The sequence below is a fragment of the Scyliorhinus torazame genome, unplaced genomic scaffold (assembly GCF_047496885.1).
Source record: "Scyliorhinus torazame isolate Kashiwa2021f unplaced genomic scaffold, sScyTor2.1 scaffold_937, whole genome shotgun sequence".
NCBI lineage: Eukaryota > Metazoa > Chordata > Chondrichthyes > Carcharhiniformes > Scyliorhinidae > Scyliorhinus > Scyliorhinus torazame.
Genome location: NW_027308664.1, coordinates 27,105 through 49,149, shown reverse-complemented (window position 1 = coordinate 49,149; position 22,045 = coordinate 27,105). Strand labels below are relative to the sequence as shown.

The 22,045-nt window shown below is 51.0% G+C and overlaps 1 protein-coding gene across 1 annotated transcript in view; it reads right to left on the bottom strand.

Moving 5' to 3' along the window:
• The window catches only part of LOC140406854 (uncharacterized protein C14orf93-like), a gene marked incomplete at its 5' end in the record, with an annotated part of 77,525 nt that overhangs the window by 28,612 nt on the left and 26,868 nt on the right, over nucleotides 1-22,045 (bottom strand). Inside the window, one exon of the mRNA XM_072494736.1 lies at nucleotides 21,080-21,141. Coding sequence (XP_072350837.1) covers nucleotides 21,080-21,141 — 62 coding nt within the window. The remainder of the gene's footprint in view (nucleotides 1-21,079; nucleotides 21,142-22,045) is intronic.

Below are 22,045 nucleotides of genomic sequence, written 5' to 3'. Positions count from 1 at the left end.
TCTCTCTATCCCGGTTCTCTCTCTCTCAATCCTGGTTCTCTCTCTCTCAATCCCGGTTCTCTCTCTCTCTCTATCCCGGTTTTCTCTCTCTCTCTCTCTCTCTCTCTCTCTATCCCGGCTCTCTCTCTCTGTCTCTCTCTATATCCCGGTTCTCTCTCTCTCTATCCTGGTTCTCTCTCTCTCTATCCTGGTTCTCTCTCTCTCTCTCTCTATCCCAGTTCTTTCCCTCTCTCTATCCCGGTTCTCTCTCTCTCTCTATCCTGGTTCTCTCTCTCTCTCTCTATCCCAGTTCTCTCTCTCTCTCTATCCCAGTTCTCTCTCTCTTTCCTGGTTCTCTCTCTCTCTCTCTATCCCAGTTCTCTCTCTCTCTATCCCGGTTCTCTCTCTCTCTCCTCTATCCCGGTTCTCTCTCTCTCTCTATCTCTATCCCGGTTCTCTCACTCTCTCTCTATCCCGGTTATCTCTCTCTCTCTCTCTCTCTCTCTATCCCGGTTCTCTCTCTCTCTATCCTGGTTCTCTCTCTCTCTCTCTATCCCAGTTCTCTCTCTCTCTCTCTATCCCAGTTCTCTCTCTCTCTCTCTATCCCGGTTCTCTCTCTCTTTCCCGGTTCTCCCTCTCTCTCTCTTTCCCGGTTCTCCCTCTCTCTCATCCTGGTTCTCTCTCTCTCAATCCTGGTTCTCTCTCTCTCTATCCCGGTTCTCTCTCTCTCTCCATCCCGGTTTTCTCTCTCTCTCTCTATCCCGGTTCTCTCTCTCTCTATCCTGGTTCTCTCTCTCTCTATCCTGGTTCTCTCTCTCTCTCTCTATCCTAGTTCTTTCTCTCTCTCTATCCCGGTTCTCTCTCTCTCTCTATCCCGGTTCTCTCTCTCTATCCCGGTTCTCTCTCTCTCTCTCTATCCCGGTTCTCTCTCTGTCTCTCTCTCTCTCTCTATCCCGGTTCTCTCTCTCTCTCTATTCCGGTTCTCTCTCTCTCTCTATTCCGGTTCTCACTCTCTCTCTCTCCCTATCCCGGTTTTCTCTCTCTCTCTCTCTATCCCGGTTCTCTCTCTCTCTCTGTATCCCGGTTCTCTCTCTCTCTCTATTCTGGTTCTCTCTCTCTCTCTATCCCGGTTCTCTCTCTCTCTCTCTATCCCGGTTCTCTCTCTCTCTCTCTATCCAGGTTCTCTCTCTCTCTCTCCCTCTATCCCAGTTATCTCCCTCTCTCTCTATCCCAGTTCTTTCTCTCTCTCTATCCCGGTTCTCTCTCTCTATCCTGGTTCTCTCTCTCTTTCTCTATCCCAGTTCTTTCTCTCTCTCTATCCCGGTTCTCTCTCTCTCTCTATCCTGGTTCTCTCTCTCTCTCCCAGTTCTCTCTCTCTCTCTATCCCGGTTCTCTCTCTCTCGCTATCCTGGTTCTCTCTCTCTCTATCCCAGTTCTCTCTCTCTCTCTATCCCAGTTTTCTCTCTCTCTATCCCGGTTCTCTCTCTCTCTCTATCCCGGTTCTCTCTCTCTCTCTCTATCCCTGTATTCTCTCTCTCTCTCTATCCCGGTACTCTCTCTCTCTATCCCGGTTCTCTCTCTCTCTCTATCCCGGTACTCTCTCTCTCTCTCTCTATCCCGGTACTCTCTCTCTCTATCCCGGTTCTCTCTCTCTCTATCCCGGTTCTCCCTCTCTCTCTCTCTCAATCCCGGTTCTATCTCTCTCTATCCCGGTTCTCTCTCTCTCTATCTCGGTTCTCTCTCCCTCTCTCAATCCCGGTTCTATCTCTCCCTATCCCGGTTCTCTCTCTCTCTCTCAATCCCGGTTCTCTCTCTCTCTCTATCCCGGTTTTCTCTCTCTCTCTCTCTATCTCTCTCTATCCTGGTTCCCTCTCTCTCTCTATCCCGGATCTCTCTCTCTATCCCGGTTCCTCTCTCTCTATCCCGGTTCTCTCTCTCTCTCTCCTCTATCCCGGTTCTCTCTCTCTCTATCTCTATCCCGGTTCTCTCACTCTCTCTCTATCCCGGTTCTCTCTCTCTCTCTCTCTCTCTATCCCGGTTCTCTCTCTCTCTATCCTGGTTCTCTCTCTCTCTCTCTATCCCAGTTCTCTCTCTCTCTCTCTCTATCCCAGTTCTCTCTCTCTCTCTCTCTATCCCAGTTCTCTCTCTCTCTCTATCCCGGTTCTCTCTCTCTATCCCGGTTCTCTCTCTCTCTCCTCTATCCCAGTTCTCTCTCTCTCTATCTCTATCCCGGTTCTCTCACTCTCTCTCTATCCCGGTTCTCACACTCTCTCTATCCCGGTTCTCTCTCTCTCTCTATCCTGGTTCTCTCTCTATCCCAGTTCTCTCTCTCTCTCTCTATCCCAGTTCTCTCTCTCTCTCTCTCTATCCCAGTTCTCTCTCTCTTTCCCGGTTCTCCCTCTCTCTCTTTTTCCGGTTCTCCCTCTCTCTCTCTATCCCGGTTCTCTCTCTCTCAATCCTGGTTCTCTCTCTCTCAATCCCGGTTCTCTCTCTCTCTCTATCCCGGTTTTCTCTCTCTCTCTCTCTCTCTCTCTCTCTATCCCGGCTCTCTCTCTCTGTCTCTCTCTATATCCCGGTTCTCTCTCTCTCTATCCTGGTTCTCTCTCTCTCTATCCTGGTTCTCTCTCTCTCTCTCTCTATCCCAGTTCTTTCCCTCTCTCTATCCCGGTTCTCTCTCTCTCTCTATCCTGGTTCTCTCTCTCTCTCTCTATCCCAGTTCTCTCTCTCTCTCTATCCCAGTTCTCTCTCTCTTTCCTGGTTCTCTCTCTCTCTCTCTATCCCAGTTCTCTCTCTCTCTATCCCGGTTCTCTCTCTCTCTCCTCTATCCCGGTTCTCTCTCTCTCTCTATCTCTATCCCGGTTCTCTCACTCTCTCTCTATCCCGGTTCTCTCTCTCTCTCTCTCTCTCTCTCTATCCCGGTTCTCTCTCTCTCTATCCTGGTTCTCTCTCTCTCTCTCTATCCCAGTTCTCTCTCTCTCTCTCTATCCCAGTTCTCTCTCTCTCTCTCTATCCCGGTTCTCTCTCTCTTTCCCGGTTCTCCCTCTCTCTCTCTTTCCCGGTTCTCCCTCTCTCTCATCCTGGTTCTCTCTCTCTCAATCCTGGTTCTCTCTCTCTCAATCCCGGTTCTCTCTCTCTCTCTCTATCCCAGTTCTTTCTCTCTCTCTATCCCGGTTCTCTCTCTCTCTCCATCCCGGTTTTCTCTCTCTCTCTCTATCCCGGTTCTCTCTCTCTCTATCCTGGTTCTCTCTCTCTCTATCCTGGTTCTCTCTCTCTCTCTCTATCCCAGTTCTTTCTCTCTCTCTATCCCGGTTCTCTCTCTCTCTCTATCCTGGTTCTCTCTCTCTCTCTCTATCCCAGTTCTTTCTCTCTCTCTATCCCGGTTCTCTCTCTCTCTCTATCCTGGTTCTCTCTCTCTCTCCCAGTTCTCTCTCTCTCTCTATCCCGGTTCTCTCTCTCTCGCTATCCTGGTTCTCTCTCTCTCTATCCCAGTTCTCTCTCTCTCTCTATCCCAGTTTTCTCTCTCTCTATCCCGGTTCTCTCTCTCTCTCTATCCCGGTTCTCTCTCTCTCTCTCTATCCCGGTATTCTCTCTCTCTCTCTATCCCGGTACTCTCTCTCTCTATCCCGGTTCTCTCTCTCTCTCTATCCCGGTACTCTCTCTCTCTCTCTCTATCCCGGTACTCTCTCTCTCTATCCCGGTTCTCTCTCTCTCTATCCCGGTTCTCCCTCTCTCTCTCTCTCAATCCCGGTTCTATCTCTCTCTATCCCGGTTCTCTCTCTCTCTATCTCGGTTCTCTCTCCCTCTCTCAATCCCGGTTCTATCTCTCCCTATCCCGGTTCTCTCTCTCTCTCTCAATCCCGGTTCTCTCTCTCTCTCTATCCCGGTTTTCTCTCTCTCTCTCTCTCTATCTCTCTCTATCCTGGTTCCCTCTCTCTCTCTATCCCGGATCTCTCTCTCTATCCCGGTTCCTCTCTCTCTATCCCGGTTCTCTCTCTCTCTCTCCTCTATCCCGGTTCTCTCTCTCTCTATCTCTATCCCGGTTCTCTCACTCTCTCTCTATCCCGGTTCTCTCTCTCTCTCTCTCTCTCTATCCCGGTTCTCTCTCTCTCTATCCTGGTTCTCTCTCTCTCTCTCTCTATCCCAGTTCTCTCTCTCTCTCTCTCTATCCCAGTTCTCTCTCTCTCTCTCTCTATCCCAGTTCTCTCTCTCTCTCTATCCCGGTTCTCTCTCTCTATCCCGGTTCTCTCTCTCTCTCCTCTATCCCGGTTCTCTCTCTCTCTATCTCTATCCCGGTTCTCTCACTCTCTCTCTATCCCGGTTCTCTCTCTCTCTCTATCCCGGTTCTCTCTCTCTCTCTATCCTGGTTCTCTCTCTATCCCAGTTCTCTCTCTCTCTCTCTATCCCAGTTCTCTCTCTCTCTCTCTCTATCCCAGTTCTCTCTCTCTTTCCCGGTTCTCCCGCTCTCTCTTTTTCCGGTTCTCCCTCTCTCTCTCTATCCCGGTTCTCTCTCTCTCAATCCTGGTTCTCTCTCTCTCAATCCCGGTTCTCTCTCTCTCTCTATCCCGGTTTTCTCTCTCTCTCTCTCTCTCTCTCTCTCTCTCTATCCCGGCTCTCTCTCTCTGTCTCTCTCTATATCCCGGTTCTCTCTCTCTCTATCCTGGTTCTCTCTCTCTCTATCCTGGTTCTCTCTCTCTCTCTCTCTATCCCAGTTCTTTCCCTCTCTCTATCCCGGTTCTCTCTCTCTCTCTATCCTGGTTCTCTCTCTCTCTCTCTATCCCAGTTCTCTCTCTCTCTCTATCCCAGTTCTCTCTCTCTTTCCTGGTTCTCTCTATCCCAGTTCTCTCTCTCTCTATCCCGGTTCTCTCTCTCTCTCCTCTATCCCGGTTCTCTCTCTCTCTCTATCTCTATCCCGGTTCTCTCACTCTCTCTCTATCCCGGTTCTCTCTCTCTCTCTCTCTCTCTCTCTATCCCGGTTCTCTCTCTCTCTATCCTGGTTCTCTCTCTCTCTCTCTATCCCAGTTCTCTCTCTCTCTCTCTATCCCAGTTCTCTCTCTCTCTCTCTATCCCGGTTCTCTCTCTCTTTCCCGGTTCTCCCTCTCTCTCTCTTTCCCGGTTCTCCCTCTCTCTCATCCTGGTTCTCTCTCTCTCAATCCTGGTTCTCTCTCTCTCAATCCCGGTTCTCTCTCTCTCTCTCTATCCCAGTTCTTTCTCTCTCTCTATCCCGGTTCTCTCTCTCTCTCCATCCCGGTTTTCTCTCTCTCTCTCTATCCCGGTTCTCTCTCTCTCTATCCTGGTTCTCTCTCTCTCTATCCTGGTTCTCTCTCTCTCTCTCTATCCCAGTTCTTTCTCTCTCTCTATCCCAGTTCTCTCTCTCCTTCCTGGTTCTCTCTCTCTCTCTCTCTATCCCAGTTCTCTCTCTCTCTATCTCGGTTCTCTCTCTCTCTCTCTATCCCAGTTTTCTCTCTCTCTCTCTCTCCCTCTATCCCAGTTCTCTCCCTCTCTCTCTATCCCGGTTCTCGCTCTCTCTCTATCCTGGTTCTCTCTCTCTCTCTCTCTATCCCAGTTCTCTCTCTCTCTCTCTCTATCCCAGTTCTCTCTCTCTCTCTATCCCAGTTCTCTCTCTCTTTCCTGGTTCTCTCTCTCTCTCTCTCTATCCCAGTTCTCTCTCTCTCTATTCCGGTTCTCTCTCTCTCTCTCTATCCCGGTACTCTCTCTCTCTCTCTCTATCCCGGTACTCTCTCTCTCTATCCCGGTTCTCTCTCTCTCTATCCCGGTTCTATCTCTCTCTATCCCGGTTCTCTCTCTCTCTATCCCGGTTCTCTCTCTATCTATCTCGGTTCTCTCTCCCTCTCTCAATCCCGGTTCTCTCTCTCTCTCTATCCCGGTTTTCTCTCTCTCTCTATCCCGGTTCTATCTCTCTCTATCCCGGTTCTCTCTCTCTCTCCTCTATCCCGGTTCTCTCTCTCTCTCTATCTCTATCCTGGTTCTCTCACTCTCTCTCTATCCCGGTTCTCTCTCTCTCTCTCTCTCTATCCCGGTTCTCTCTCTCTCTCTATCCCGGTTCTCTCTCTCTATATATCCCGGTTATCTCTCTCTCTATCCTGGTTCTCTCTCTCTCTCTCTATCCCAGTTCTCTCTCTCTCTCCCGTTCTCTCTCTCTCTCTCCCGCTCTCTCTCTTTCTCACGTTCTCTCCCTCTTTCTCACGTTCTCTCTTTCTCTCTCCCGTTCTCTCTCTCCCAGTTCTGTCTCTCTCTATCCCGGTCTCTCTCTCTCTCTATCCCAGTTCTCTCTCTCTCCCCCGTTCCCGCTCTCTCATTCTCCCTATCCCGTTCTCTCTCTATCTATCTCCGTTCTCTCTCTCTCTCGCTCCCCCGTTTTCTCTCTCTCTCCCCCGTTTTCTCTCTCCCTCTCCCCTGTTTTCTCTCTCTCTCTCTCTATCACAGTTCTCTCTCTCTCTCTCTATCCCGGTTCTCTCTCTCTCTCTCTATCCCGGTTATCAATCTCTCTATCCTGGTTCACTCTCTCTCTATCCAGGTCCTCTCTCTCTCACTCTATCCAGGTTCTCTCTCTCTCTCTATACCGGTTCTCTCTCTCTCTATCCCGGTTCTCTCTCTCTCTCTATCCCGGTTCTCTCTCTATCTCTCTCCATCCCGGTTCCCTCTCTCTCTATCCCGGTTCTCTCTCTCTCTCTATCCCGGTTTTCTCTCTCTCTCTCTGTATCCCGGTTCTCTCTCTCTCTCTATCCCGGTTCTCCCATTCTCTCTCTCTGCTGTTCTCTCCCTCTCTCTCCCTCCAGTTCTCTCTCTCTCTCACTCCCGTTCACTCTCTCTCTCTCCCTCTTTCCGGTTCGCTCTCTCTCTCTCCGGTTCTCTCTCTCTCACTCCCGATCTCTCTCTCTCACTCTTTCTCCTGTTCTCTCTCTCTGTCCCCCGTTCCCTCTCTCTCATTCTCCCTATCCCGGTTCTCTATCTATCTATCCCGGTTGTCACTCTCTCTATCTCGATCCCGATTCTCTCTCTCTCTCTCTATCCCGGTTCTCTCTCTCTCTCTATCCCAGTTCTCTCTCTCTCTCTCTCTATCCCTGTTCTCTCTCTCCCGGTTTTCTCTCTCACTCTCTGTATCCCGGTTCTCTCTCCCTCACTCTATCCCGGTTCTCTCTCTCTACCCCGGTTCACTCTCTCGCTCTCTCTATTCCGGTTCTCTCTCTCTCTCTATCCCGGTGCTCTCCCTCTCTCTCTATCCCGGTTCTCTGTCTCTCCCTCTATCCCGGTTCTCTCTCTCTCTCTCTATCCCGGTTCTCGCTCTATCCCGGTTCTCTCTCCCTCTCTATCCCGGTTCTCTCTCTCTCTCTCTAATCCGGTTCAGTCTCTCTCTCTATCCCAGTTCTCTCTCTCTCTCTCTTTCCCGGTTCTCTCTCTCTCTATCCCGGTTCTCTTTCTCTATCCCGGTTCTCTCACTCTATCCCGGGTCTCTCTCTCTCTCTCTCTATCCCGGTTCTCTCTTTCTCTCTCTATCCCGGTTCTCTCTCTCTATCCCGGTTCTCTCTCTCTCTCTCTATCCCGGTTCTCTCTCTGTCTCTCTCTCTCTCTCTATCCCGGTTCTCTCTCTCTCTCTATTCCGGTTCTCTCTCTCTCTCTATTCCGGTTCTCACTCTCTCTCTCTCCCTATCCCGGTTTTCTCTCTCTCTCTCTCTATCCCGGTTCTCTCTCTCTCTCTGTATCCCGGTTCTCTCTCTCTCTCTATTCTGGTTCTCTCTCTCTCTCTATCCCGGTTCTCTCTCTCTCTCTCTATCCCGGTTCTCTCTCTCTCTCTCTATCCAGGTTCTCTCTCTCTCTCTCCCTCTATCCCAGTTATCTCCCTCTCTCTCTATCCCAGTTCTTTCTCTCTCTCTATCCCGGTTCTCTCTCTCTATCCTGGTTCTCTCTCTCTTTCTCTATCCCAGTTCTTTCTCTCTCTCTATCCCGGTTCTCTCTCTCTCTCTATCCTGGTTCTCTCTCTCTCTCCCAGTTCTCTCTCTCTCTCTATCCCGGTTCTCTCTCTCTCGCTATCCTGGTTCTCTCTCTCTCTATCCCAGTTCTCTCTCTCTCTCTATCCCAGTTTTCTCTCTCTCTATCCCGGTTCTCTCTCTCTCTCTATCCCGGTTCTCTCTCTCTCTCTCTATCCCGGTATTCTCTCTCTCTCTCTATCCCGGTTCTCTCTCTCTCTATCCCGGTTCTCTCTCTCTCTCTATCCCGGTACTCTCTCTCTCTCTCTCTATCCCGGTACTCTCTCTCTCTATCCCGGTTCTCTCTCTCTCTATCCCGGTTCTCCCTCTCTCTCTCTCTCAATCCCGGTTCTATCTCTCTCTATCCCGGTTCTCTCTCTCTCTATCTCGGTTCTCTCTCCCTCTCTCAATCCCGGTTCTATCTCTCCATATCCCGGTTCTCTCTCTCTCTCTCAATCCCGGTTCTCTCTCTCTCTCTATCCCGGTTTTCTCTCTCTCTCTCTCTATATCCTGGTTCCCTCTCTCTCTCTATCCCGGATCTCTCTCTCTATCCCGGTTCCTCTCTCTCTATCCCGGTTCTCTCTCTCTCTCTCCTCTATCCCGGTTCTCTCTCTCTCTATCTCTATCCCGGTTCTCTCACTCTCTCTCTATCCCGGTTCTCTCTCTCTCTCTCTCTCTCTATCCCGGTTCTCTCTCTCTCTATCCTGGTTCTCTCTCTCTCTCTCTATCCCAGTTCTCTCTCTCTCTCTCACTATCCCAGTTCTCTCTCTCTCTCTCTCTATCCCAGTTCTCTCTCTCTCTCTATCCCGGTTCTCTCTCTCTATCCCGGTTCTCTCTCTCTCTCCTCTATCCCGGTTCTCTCTCTCTCTATCTCTATCCCGGTTCTCTCACTCTCTCTCTATCCCGGTTCTCTCTCTCTCTCTATCCCGGTTCTCTCTCTCTCTCTATCCTGGTTCTCTCTCTATCCCAGTTCTCTCTCTCTCTCTCTATCCCAGTTCTCTCTCTCTCTCTCTCTATCCCAGTTCTCTCTCTCTTTCCCGGTTCTCCCTCTCTCTCTTTTTCCGGTTCTCCCTCTCTCTCTCTATCCCGGTTCTCTCTCTCTCAATCCTGGTTCTCTCTCTCTCAATCCCGGTTCTCTCTCTCTCTCTATCCCGGTTTTCTCTCTCTCTCTCTCTCTCTCTCTCTCTATCCCGGCTCTCTCTCTCTGTCTCTCTCTATATCCCGGTTCTCTCTCTCTCTATCCTGGTTCTCTCTCTCTCTATCCTGGTTCTCTCTCTCTCTCTCTCTATCCCAGTTCTTTCCCTCTCTCTATCCCGGTTCTCTCTCTCTCTCTATCCTGGTTCTCTCTCTCTCTCTCTATCCCAGTTCTCTCTCTCTCTCTCTATCCCAGTTCTCTCTCTCTTTCCTGGTTCTCTCTCTCTCTCTCTATCCCAGTTCTCTCTCTCTCTATCCCGGTTCTCTCTCTCTCTCCTCTATCCCGGTTCTCTCTCTCTCTCTATCTCTATCCCGGTTCTCTCACTCTCTCTCTATCCCGGTTCTCTCTCTCTCTCTCTCTCTCTCTCTATCCCGGTTCTCTCTCTCTCTATCCTGGTTCTCTCTCTCTCTCTCTATCCCAGTTCTCTCTCTCTCTCTCTATCCCAGTTCTCTCTCTCTCTCTCTATCCCGGTTCTCTCTCTCTTTCCCGGTTCTCCCTCTCTCTCTCTTTCCCGGTTCTCCCTCTCTCTCATCCTGGTTCTCTCTCTCTCAATCCTGGTTCTCTCTCTCTCAATCCCGGTTCTCTCTCTCTCTCCATCCCGGTTTTCTCTCTCTCTCTCTATCCCGGTTCTCTCTCTCTCTATCCTGGTTCTCTCTCTCTCTATCCTGGTTCTCTCTCTCTCTCTCTATCCTAGTTCTTTCTCTCTCTCTATCCCGGTTCTCTCTCTCTCTCTATCCTGGTTCTCTCTCTCTCTCTCTATCCCAGTTCTTTCTCTCTCTCTATCCCGGTTCTCTCTCTCTCTCTATCCTGGTTCTCTCTCTCTCTCCCAGTTCTCTCTCTCTCTCTATCCCGGTTCTCTCTCTCTCGCTATCCTGGTTCTCTCTCTCTCTATCCCAGTTCTCTCTCTCTCTCTATCCCAGTTTTCTCTCTCTCTATCCCGGTTCTCTCTCTCTCTCTCTATCCCGGTTCTCTCTCTCTCTCTCTATCCCGGTATTCTCTCTCTCTCTCTATCCCGGTACTCTCTCTCTCTATCCCGGTTCTCTCTCTCTCTCTATCCCGGTACTCTCTCTCTCTCTCTCTATCCCGGTACTCTCTCTCTCTATCCCGGTTCTCTCTCTCTCTATCCCGGTTCTCCCTCTCTCTCTCTCTCAATCCCGGTTCTATCTCTCTCTATCCCGGTTCTCTCTCTCTATCTCGGTTCTCTCTCCCTCTCTCAATCCCGGTTCTATCTCTCCCTATCCCGGTTCTCTCTCTCTCTCTCAATCCCGGTTCTCTCTCTCTCTCTATCCCGGTTTTCTCTCTCTCTCTCTCTATCTCTCTCTATCCTGGTTCCCTCTCTCTCTCTATCCCGGATCTCTCTCTCTATCCCGGTTCCTCTCTCTCTATCCCGGTTCTCTCTCTCTCTCTCCTCTATCCCGGTTCTCTCTCTCTCTATCTCTATCCCGGTTCTCTCACTCTCTCTCTATCCCGGTTCTCTCTCTCTCTCTCTCTCTCTATCCCGGTTCTCTCTCTCTCTATCCTGGTTCTCTCTCTCTCTCTCTATCCCAGTTCTCTCTCTCTCTCTCTCTCTATCCCAGTTCTCTCTCTCTCTCTCTCTATCCCAGTTCTCTCTCTCTCTCTATCCCGGTTCTCTCTCTCTATCCCGGTTCTCTCTCTCTCTCCTCTATCCCGGTTCTCTCTCTCTCTATCTCTATCCCGGTTCTCTCACTCTCTCTCTATCCCGGTTCTCTCTCTCTCTCTATCCCGGTTCTCTCTCTCTCTCTATCCTGGTTCTCTCTCTATCCCAGTTCTCTCTCTCTCTCTCTATCCCAGTTCTCTCTCTCTCTCTCTCTATCCCAGTTCTCTCTCTCTTTCCCGGTTCTCCCTCTCTCTCTTTTTCCGGTTCTCCCTCTCTCTCTCTATCCCGGTTCTCTCTCTCTCAATCCTGGTTCTCTCTCTCTCAATCCCGGTTCTCTCTCTCTCTCTATCCCGGTTTTCTCTCTCTCTCTCTCTCTCTCTCTCTCTCTATCCCGGCTCTCTCTCTCTGTCTCTCTCTATATCCCGGTTCTCTCTCTCTCTATCCTGGTTCTCTCTCTCTCTATCCTGGTTCTCTCTCTCTCTCTCTCTATCCCAGTTCTTTCCCTCTCTCTATCCCGGTTCTCTCTCTGTCTCTATCCTGGTTCTCTCTCTCTCTCTCTATCCCAGTTCTCTCTCTCTCTCTATCCCAGTTCTCTCTCTCTTTCCTGGTTCTCTCTCTCTCTCTCTATCCCAGTTCTCTCTCTCTCTATCCCGGTTCTCTCTCTCTCTCCTCTATCCCGGTTCTCTCTCTCTCTCTATCTCTATCCCGGTTCTCTCACTCTCTCTCTATCCCGGTTCTCTCTCTCTCTCTCTCTCTCTCTCTATCACGGTTCTCTCTCTCTCTATCCTGGTTCTCTCTCTCTCTCTCTATCCCAGTTCTCTCTCTCTCTCTCTATCCCAGTTCTCTCTCTCTCTCTCTATCCCGGTTCTCTCTCTCTTTCCCGGTTCTCCCTCTCTCTCTCTTTCCCGGTTCTCCCTCTCTCTCATCCTGGTTCTCTCTCTCTCAATCCTGGTTCTCTCTCTCTCAATCCCGGTTCTCTCTCTCTCTCTCTATCCCAGTTCTTTCTCTCTCTCTATCCCGGTTCTCTCTCTCTCTCCATCCCGGTTTTCTCTCTCTCTCTCTATCCCGGTTCTCTCTCTCTCTATCCTGGTTCTCTCTCTCTCTATCCTGGTTCTCTCTCTCTCTCTCTATCCCAGTTCTTTCTCTCTCTCTATCCCGGTTCTCTCTCTCTCTCTATCCTGGTTCTCTCTCTCTCTCTCTATCCCAGTTCTTTCTCTCTCTCTATCCCGGTTCTCTCTCTCTCTCTATCCTGGTTCTCTCTCTCTCTCCCAGTTCTCTCTCTCTCTCTATCCCGGTTCTCTCTCTCTCGCTATCCTGGTTCTCTCTCTCTCTATCCCAGTTCTCTCTCTCTCTCTATCCCAGTTTTCTCTCTCTCTATCCCGGTTCTCTCTCTCTCTCTATCCCGGTTCTCTCTCTCTCTCTCTATCCCGGTATTCTCTCTCTCTCTCTATCCCGGTACTCTCTCTCTCTATCCCGGTTCTCTCTCTCTCTCTATCCCGGTACTCTCTCTCTCTCTATCCCGGTACTCTCTCTCTCTCTCTCTATCCCGGTACTCTCTCTCTCTATCCCGGTTCTCTCTCTCTCTATCCCGGTTCTCCCTCTCTCTCTCTCTCAATCCCGGTTCTATCTCTCTCTATCCCGGTTCTCTCTCTCTCTATCTCGGTTCTCTCTCCCTCTCTCAATCCCGGTTCTATCTCTCCCTATCCCGGTTCTCTCTCTCTCTCTCAATCCCGGTTCTCTCTCTCTCTCTATCCCGGTTTTCTCTCTCTCTCTCTCTATCTCTCTCTATCCTGGTTCCCTCTCTCTCTCTATCCCGGATCTCTCTCTCTATCCCGGTTCCTCTCTCTCTATCCCGGTTCTCTCTCTCTCTCTCCTCTATCCCGGTTCTCTCTCTCTCTATCTCTATCCCGGTTCTCTCACTCTCTCTCTATCCCGGTTCTCTCTCTCTCTCTCTCTCTCTATCCCGGTTCTCTCTCTCTCTATCCTGGTTCTCTCTCTCTCTCTCTATCCCAGTTCTCTCTCTCTCTCTCTCTATTCCAGTTCTCTCTCTCTCTCTCTCTATCCCAGTTCTCTCTCTCTCTCTATCCCGGTTCTCTCTCTCTATCCCGGTTCTCTCTCTCTCTCCTCTATCCCGGTTCTCTCTCTCTCTATCTCTATCCCGGTTCTCTCACTCTCTCTCTATCCCGGTTCTCTCTCTCTCTCTATCCCGGTTCTCTCTCTCTCTCTATCCTGGTTCTCTCTCTATCCCAGTTCTCTCTCTCTCTCTCTATCCCAGTTCTCTCTCTCTCTCTCTCTATCCCAGTTCTCTCTCTCTTTCCCGGTTCTCCCTCTCTCTCTTTTTCCGGTTCTCCCTCTCTCTCTCTATCCCGGTTCTCTCTCTCTCAATCCTGGTTCTCTCTCTCTCAATCCCGGTTCTCTCTCTCTCTCTATCCCGGTTTTCTCTCTCTCTCTCTCTCTCTCTCTCTCTCTATCCCGGCTCTCTCTCTCTGTCTCTCTCTATATCCCGGTTCTCTCTCTCTCTATCCTGGTTCTCTCTCTCTCTATCCTGGTTCTCTCTCTCTCTCTCTCTATCCCAGTTCTTTCCCTCTCTCTATCCCGGTTCTCTCTCTCTCTCTATCCTGGTTCTCTCTCTCTCTCTCTATCCCAGTTCTCTCTCTCTCTCTATCCCAGTTCTCTCTCTCTTTCCTGGTTCTCTCTCTCTCTCTCTATCCCAGTTCTCTCTCTCTCTATCCCGGTTCTCTCTCTCTCTCCTCTATCCCGGTTCTCTCTCTCTCTCTATCTCTATCCCGGTTCTCTCACTCTCTCTCTATCCCGGTTCTCTCTCTCTCTCTCTCTCTCTCTCTATCCCGGTTCTCTCTCTCTCTATCCTGGTTCTCTCTCTCTCTCTCTATCCCAGTTCTCTCTCTCTCTCTCTATCCCAGTTCTCTCTCTCTCTCTCTATCCCGGTTCTCTCTCTCTTTCCCGGTTCTCCCTCTCTCTCTCTTTCCCGGTTCTCCCTCTCTCTCATCCTGGTTCTCTCTCTCTCAATCCTGGTTCTCTCTCTCTCAATCCCGGTTCTCTCTCTCTCTCTCTATCCCAGTTCTTTCTCTCTCTCTATCCCGGTTCTCTCTCTCTCTCCATCCCGGTTTTCTCTCTCTCTCTCTATCCCGGTTCTCTCTCTCTCTATCCTGGTTCTCTCTCTCTCTATCCTGGTTCTCTCTCTCTCTCTCTATCCCAGTTCTTTCTCTCTCTCTATCCCAGTTCTCTCTCTCCTTCCTGGTTCTCTCTCTCTCTCTCTATCCCAGTTCTCTCTCTCTCTATCTCGGTTCTCTCTCTCTCTCTCTATCCCAGTTTTCTCTCTCTCTCTCTCTCCCTCTATCTCAGTTCTCTCCCTCTCTCTCTATCCCGGTTCTCGCTCTCTCTCTATCCTGGTTCTCTCTCTCTCTCTCTCTATCCCAGTTCTCTCTCTCTCTCTCTCTATCCCAGTTCTCTCTCTCTCTCTATCCCAGTTCTCTCTCTCTTTCCTGGTTCTCTCTCTCTCTCTCTCTATCCCAGTTCTCTCTCTCTCTATTCCGGTTCTCTCTCTCTCTCTCTATCCCGGTACTCTCTCTCTCTCTCTCTATCCCGGTACTCTCTCTCTCTATCCCGGTTCTCTCTCTCTCTATCCCGGTTCTATCTCTCTCTATCCCGGTTCTCTCTCTCTCTATCCCGGTTCTCTCTCTATCTATCTCGGTTCTCTCTCCCTCTCTCAATCCCGGTTCTCTCTCTCTCTCTATCCCGGTTTTCTCTCTCTCTCTATCCCGGTTCTATCTCTCTCTATCCCGGTTCTCTCTCTCTCTCCTCTATCCCGGTTCTCTCTCTCTCTCTATCTCTATCCCGGTTCTCTCACTCTCTCTCTATCCCGGTTCTCTCTCTCTCTCTCTCTCTATCCCGGTTCTCTCTCTCTCTCTATCCCGGTTCTCTCTCTCTATATATCCCGGTTATCTCTCTCTCTATCCTGGTTCTCTCTCTCTCTCTCTATCCCAGTTCTCTCTCTCTCTCTATCCCAGTTCTCTCTCTCTCTCTCTATCCCAGTTCTCTCTCTCTCTCTATCCCGGTTCTCTCTCTCTTTCCCGGTTCTCCCTCTCTCTCTCTTTCCCGGTTCTCCCTCTCTCTCTCTATCCCGGTTCTCTGTCTCTCAATCCTGGTTCTCTCTCTCTCAATCCCGGTTCTCTCTCTCTCTCTATCCCGGTTCTCTCTCTCTGTCTCTCTCTATATCCCGGTTCTCTCTCTCTTTCCCGGTTCTCCCTCTCTCTCTCTTTCCCGGTTCTCCCTCTCTCTCTCTATCCCGGTTCTCTCTCTCTCAATCCTGATTCTCTCTCTCTCAATCCCGGTTCACTCTCTCTCTCTCTATCCCAGTTCTTTCTCTCTCTCTATCCCGGTTCTCTCTCTCTCTCTATCCCGGTTTTCTCTCTCTCTCTCTATCCCGGTTCTCTCTCTCTCTATCCTGGTTCTCTCTCTCTCTCTCTATCCCAGTTCTTTCTCTCTCTCTATCCCGGTTCTCTCTCTCTCTCTATCCTGGTTCTCTCTCTCTCTCTCTATCCCAGTTCTCTCTCTCTCTCTATCCCAGTTCTCTCTCTCTTTCCTGGTTCTCTCTCTCTCTCTCTATCCCAGTTCTCTCTCTCTCTATCTCGGTTCTCTCTCTCTCTCTCTATCCCAGTTTTCTCTCTCTCTCTCTCTCCCTCTATCCCAGTTCTCTCCCTCTCTCTCTATCCCAGTTCTCGCTCTCTCTCTATCCTGGTTCTCTCTCTCTCTCTCTATCCCAGTTCTCTCTCTCTCTCTCTCTATCCCAGTTCTCTCTCTCTCTCTATCCCAGTTCTCTCTCTCTTTCCTGGTTCTCTCTCTCTCTCTCTCTATCCCAGTTCTCTCTCTCTCTATCCCGGTTCTCTCTCTCTCTCTCTATCCCGGTACTCTCTCTCTCTCTCTCTATCCCGGTACTCTCTCTCTCTATCCCGGTTCTCTCTCTCTCTATCCCGGTTCTATCTCTCTCTATCCCGGTTCTCTCTCTCTCTATCCCGGTTCTCTCTCTATCTATCTCGGTTCTCTCTCCCTCTCTCAATCCCGGTTCTCTCTCTCTCTCTATCCCGGTTTTCTCTCTCTCTCTATCCCGGTTCTATCTCTCTCTATCCCGGTTCTCTCTCTCTCTCCTCTATCCCGGTTCTCTCTCTCTCTCTCTATCTCTATCCCGGTTCTCTCACTCTCTCTCTATCCCGGTTCTCTCTCTCTCTCTCTCTCTATCCCGGTTCTCTCTCTCTCTCTATCCCGGTTCTCTCTCTCTATATATCCCGGTTATCTCTCTCTCTATCCTGGTTCTCTCTCTCTCTCTCTATCCCAGTTCTCTCTCTCTCTCTATCCCAGTTCTCTCTCTCTCTCTCTATCCCAGTTCTCTCCCTCTCTCTATCCCGGTTCTCTCTCTCTTTCCCGGTTCTCCCTCTCTCTCTCTTTCCCGGTTCTCCCTCTCTCTCTCTATCCCGGTTCTCTGTCTCTCAATCCTGGTTCTCTCTCTCTCAATCCCGGTTCTCTCTCTCTCTCTATCCCGGTTCTCTCTCTCTGTCTCTCTCTATATCCCGGTTCTCTCTCTCTCTATCCTGGTTCTCTCTCTCTCTATCCCGGTTCTCTCTCTCTCTATCCTGGTTCTCTCTCTCTCTCTATCCCAGTTCTCTCTCTCTCTCTATCCCGGTTCTCTCTCTCTCTCTCTATCCCGGTTCTCTCTCTCTCTCTCTATCCCGGTTCTCTCTCTCTCTCTCTATCCCGGTTCTCTCTCTCTCTCTCTATCCCGGTTCTCCCTCTCCATCACGGTTTTCTCTCTCTCTCTCTATCCCTGTTCTCTCTCTATCCCTATTCTCTCTCTCTATCCCGGTTCTCTGTCTCTCTCTCTGTCGCGGTTCTCTCTCTCTCTCTCTATCCCGGTTCTCTCTCTCTCTCTCTCTCTCTCTCTATCCCGGTTCTCTCTCTCTCCATCCCGGTTCTCTCTCTCTCTATCCCGGTTCTCTCTCTGTCTCTATCCCGGTTCTATCTCTCTCTATCCCGGTTCTCTCTCTCTCTATCCCGGTTCTCTCTCTCTCTATCTCGGTTCTCTCTCTCTCTATCTCGGTTCTCTCTCCCTCTCTCAATCCCGGTTCTCTCTCTCTCTCTATCCCGGTTTTCTCTCTCTCTCTCTCTCTCTATCCCGGTTCTATCTCTCTCTATTCCGGTTCTCTCTCTCTCTCTCTCAATACCGGTTCTCTCTCTCTCTCTATCCCGGTTTTCTCTCTCTCTCACTCTCTCTCTATCCCGGTTCTCTCTCTCTCTCTCTATCCTGGTTCCCTCTCTCTCTCTATCCCGGTTCTCTCTCTCTATCCCGGTTCCTCTCTCTCTCTCTCCTGGTTCTCCTTCTCTCTCTCCATCACAGTTTTCTCTCTCTCTCTCTCTCTCTCCCGGTTCTCTCTCTCTCACTCTCCCGGTTCTCTCTCTCTCTCTCCCCGTTCTCTCTCTCTCTCTCTAACCCGGTTATCTCTCTCGCTCTCTATCCCGGTTCTCCCTCTCCATCACGTTTTCTCTCTCTCTCTCTATCCCGGTTCTCTCTCTCTCGCTCTCTATCGCGGTTCTCTCTCTCTCTATCCCGGTTCTCTCTCTCTCTCTCTCTCTCTCTATCCCGGTTCTCCCTCTCTCTCTCTCTATCCCGGTTCTATCTCTCTCTATCCCGGATCTCTCTCTCTCTATCTCGGTTCTCTCTCCCTCTCTCAATCCCGGTTCTCTCTCTCTCTCTATCCCGGTTTTTTCTCTCTCTCTCTCTCTCTATCCCGGTTCTATCTCTCTCTATCCCGGTTCTCTCTCTCTCTCTCAATACCGGTTCTCTCTCTCTCTCTATCCCGGTTTTCTCTCTCTCTCTCTCTCTCTCTATCCCGGTTCTCTCTCTCTCTCTCTATCCTGGTTCCCTCTCTCTTTCTATCCCGGTTCTCTCTCTCTATCCCGGTTCCTCTCTCTCTATCCCGGTTCTCTCTCTCTCTCCTCTATCCCGGTTCTCTCTCTCTCTATCTTTATCCCGGTTCTCTCACTCTCTCTCTATCCCGGTTCTCTCTCTCTCTCTATATCCCGGTTATCTCTCTCTCTATCCTGGTTCTCTCTCTCTCTCTCTATCCCAGTTCTCTCTCTCTCTCTCTATCCCAGTTCTCTCTCTCTCTCTCTATCCCAGTTCTCTCTCTCTCTCTATCACGGTTCTCTCTTTCTTTCCCGGTTCTCCCTCTCTCTCTCTCTTTCCCGGTTCTCCCTCTCTCTCTCTATCCCGGTTCTCTGTCTCTCAATCCTGGTTCTCTCTCTCTCAATCCCGGTTCTCTCTCTCTCTCTCTATCCCGGTTTTCTCTCTCTCTCTCTCTATCCCGGTTCTCTCTCTCTGTCTCTCTCTATATCCCGGTTCTCTCTCTCTCTATCCTGGTTCTCTCTCTCTCTATCCCGGTTCTCTCTCTCTCTATCCTGGTTCTCTCTCTCTCTATCCTGGTTCTCTCTCTCTCTATCCCGGTTCTCTATCTCTCTCTCTATCCCGGTTCTCTCTCTCTCTCTCTCTATCCCGGTTCTCTCTCTCTCTCTCTATCCCGGTTCTCCCTCTCCATCACGGTTTTCTCTCTCTCTCTCTATCCCTGTTCTCTCTCTCTCTCTATCCCTATTCTCTCTCTCTATCCCGGTTCTCTGTCTCTCTCTCTGTCGCGGTTCTCTCTCTCTCTCTCTCTCTCTATCCCGGTTCTCTCTCTCTCTATCCCGGTTCTCTCTCTGTCTCTATCCCGGTTCTCTCTCTCTCTATCCCGGTTCTCTTTCTCTCTATCCTGGTTCTCCCTCTCCATCACGGTTTTCTCTCTCTCTCTCCATCCCGGTTCTCTCTCTCTCTCTCGCTATCCCGGTTCTCTCTCACTCTCTCTCTCTCTATCCCGGTTCTCTCTCTCTCTCTATCCCGGTTCTCTCTCTCTCTCTCTATCCCGGTTCTCTCTCTCTCTCTCCTGGTTCTCCTTCTCTCTCTCCATCACAGTTTTCTCTCTCTCTGTCTCTCTCCCGGTTCTCTCTCTCTCACTCTCCCGGTTCTCTCTCTCTCTCCCCGTTCTCTCTCTCTCTCTCTAACCCGGTTATCTCTCTCGCTATCTATGCTGGTTCTCTCTCTCTCTCTATCCTGGTTCTCCCTCTCCATCACGTTTTCTCTCTCTCTCTCTATCCCGGTTCTCTCTCTCTCGCTCTCTATCCCGGTTCTCTCTCTCTCGCTCTCTATCGCGGTTCTCTCTCTCTCTATCCCGGTTCTCTCTCTCTCTCTCTCTCTCTCTATCCCGGTTCTCTCTCTCTCTCTCTCTCTCTATCCCGGTTCTCTCTCTCTCTCTCTATCCCGGTTCTCTCTCTCTCTCTATCCCGGTTCTCTCTCTCTCTCTATCCCGGTTCTCTCTCTCTCTCTATCCCGGTTCTCTCTCTCTCTCTCTCTATCCCGGTTCTCTCTCTCTCTCTCTCTATCCCGGTTCTCTCTCTCTCTCTCTCTATCCCGGTTCTCTCTCTCTCTCTATCCCGGTTCTCTCTCTCTCTCTATCCCGGTTCTCTCTCTCTCTCTATCCCGGTTCTCTCTCTCTCTCTATCCCGGTTCTCTCTCTCTCTCTATCCCGGTTCTCTCTCTCTCTCTATCCCGGTTCTCTCTCTCTCTCTATCCCGGTTCTCTCTCTCTCTCCATCCCGGTTCTCTCTCTCTCTCTCTCAATCCCGGTTCTCTCTCTCTCTCTATCCCGGTTCTCTCTCTCTCTCTCTCTATCCCGGTTCTCTCTCTCTCCCTCTCTCTATCCCGGTTCTCTCTCTCTCTGTCTATCCCGGTTCTCTCTCTCTCTGTCGATCCCGGTTCTCTCTCTCTCTATCCCGGTTCTCTCTCTCTCTCTCTCTCTCAATCCCGGTTCTCTCCCTCTCTCTCTCTCTCTATCCCGGTTCTCTCTCTCTCTCTCTCTCCATCACGGTTTTCTCTCTCTCGCTCTACCCTGGTTCTCTCTCTCTCTATCCCAGTTCTCTCTCTCTCTCTCTCTCTGTCCCGGTTCTCTCTCTCTCTCTCTATCCCAGTTCTTTCTCTCTCTCTATCCCGGTTCTCTCTCTCTCTACCCTGGTTCTCTCTCTCTCTCTCTATCCCGGTTCTCTCTCTCTTTCCCGGTTCTCTCTCTCTCTCTCTATCCCGGTTCTCTCTCTCTCTCTATCCCGGTTCTCTCTCTCTCTCTATCCCAGTTCTCTCTCTCTCTCTATCCCGGTTCTCTCTCTCTATCCCGGTTCTCTCTCTCTATCCCGGTTCTCTCTCTCTATCCCGGTTCTATCTTTCTGTCCCGGTTCTCTCTCTCTCTCTCTCTCTCAATCCCGGTTCTCTCTCTCTCTCTATCCCAGTTTTCTCTCTCTCTCTCTCTCTCTCTCTATCTCCCGGTTCTCTCTCTATCCCGGTTCTCTCTCTCTCTCTATCCCGGTTCTCTCTCTCTCTCTATCCCGGTTCACTCTCTCTCTCTCTCTCTATCCCGGTTCTCTTTCTCTCTCTCTCTATCCTGGTTCTCTCTCTCGCTCTCTATCCCGGTTCTCTCTCTCTCTATCCCGGTTCTCTTTCTCTCTCTCTCTCTATCCTGGTTCTCCCTCTCCATCACGGTTTTCTCTCTCTCTCTCTCCATCCCGGTTCTTTCTCTCTCTAACCCGGTTCTCTCTCTCTCTCTCTCTCTATCCTGGTTCTCCTTCTCTCTCTCCATTACGGTTTTCTCTCTCTATCCCGGTTCTCTCTCTCTCTCTCCATCTCTCCCCCGTTTCCTCTCTCTCTCTCTCTCTCTCTCTCTCTCTATCCTGGTTCTCCTTCTCTCTCTCCATTACGGTTTTCTCTCTCTCTCTCTATCCCGGTTCTCTCTCTCTCTCTCCATCTCTCCCCCGTTTCCTCTACCTCTCTCGCCCGTAACCTCGCTCTCTCCCCCGTTTCCTCTCTCTCTCTCTCTCTCATTCCCTCCCCATCTCTCCATCCCGCTCCCCGTGTCCCTCCGCCTCTCTACCCACACAAACCCCAGTCTCCGTCGCAGGGTGACGGAAACGTCATCGTGCCGATCCTCTCGACGTTCCGGGGGTCATCCGCAAAACTGCGGCACTGCCGGAGGGGATCCCGTGGCCTTGAATCAGAACCCCACCCCTGCCCGTAATGCCAGAGAGTGTCTGCAACAAGGGGGGAGTTGCCAGGGCCCCTGAGAGCGGGTGGAGGGTGTACGAGCGAGTCACGGGGCACCTCCCGGAGGCCCGCTCCGTCGGCTGGTCAGGACCAGGCGCTAACGGCAGCACTCACCTCTCCGAGCCATTGAACCTCTTGTCGTTGGAGACGTGGTTGTGAATGTTGTGAACCATTTTCTGCGGAAGAACAGACGACAGATTGAGCCGTTTTCGTCACCCGCCACGGCCCGGCGCAGCAATGGGGCGACTCAAAACTATCCCGTGGGCCGCGGGCGGGAATGTCGTTCAGATGGTCGGGACAGGCTCGATGGGCTGATTGGTGCGCGCCTGCACTGGGAGGGAATCTACGAGCGGTTGATTGCGCCCTGCTCAAATGTCACAAAGGCCGGACTGAGGCCTCAAGTTGCGATTGGGCAGCACTCGCTGAACAATCGCAAGTGCGCCACACGAGTGGCCCCGTTAATATAATCAGATCGTAGCGGGGTGCGTTCACAGTTCTGAGGAACAACATTCAAACCCGGGAGCCCGTCATTCGCAAACAAAAGGAATCTGAATTTCCCGGGAGCCGATAGTTTTCCCGTTGCTTTCTCCGTGGCCACACCGGGGCCAATCAGCGTCGCCCTGCCAAATGATCGATATCGTTTTCTCCTGGAGTAAGAATTGTTGTGAGAGTTCGGAATTTGGTGTTTTCCCTGATGCTCGCTCAGTACTGACCCTCTGACACTGCGGCACTCCCTCAGTACTGACACTCTGACAGTGCAGCACTCCCTCAGTACTGACCCTCTGACAGTGCGGCGCTCCCTCGGTACTGACACTCTGACAGTGCAGCACTCCCTCAGTACTGACCCTCTGACAGTGCGGCACTCCCTCAGTACTGACACTCTGACAGTGCGGCACTCCCTCAGTACTGACCCTCTGACAGTGCGGCACTCCCTCAGTACTGACTCTCTGACAGTGCGACACTCCCTCAGTACTGACCCTCTGACACTGCGGCACTCCCTCAGTACTGACTCTCTGACAGTGCGACACTCCCTCAGTACTGACCCTCTGACAGTGCGGCGCTCCCTCAGTACTGACCCTC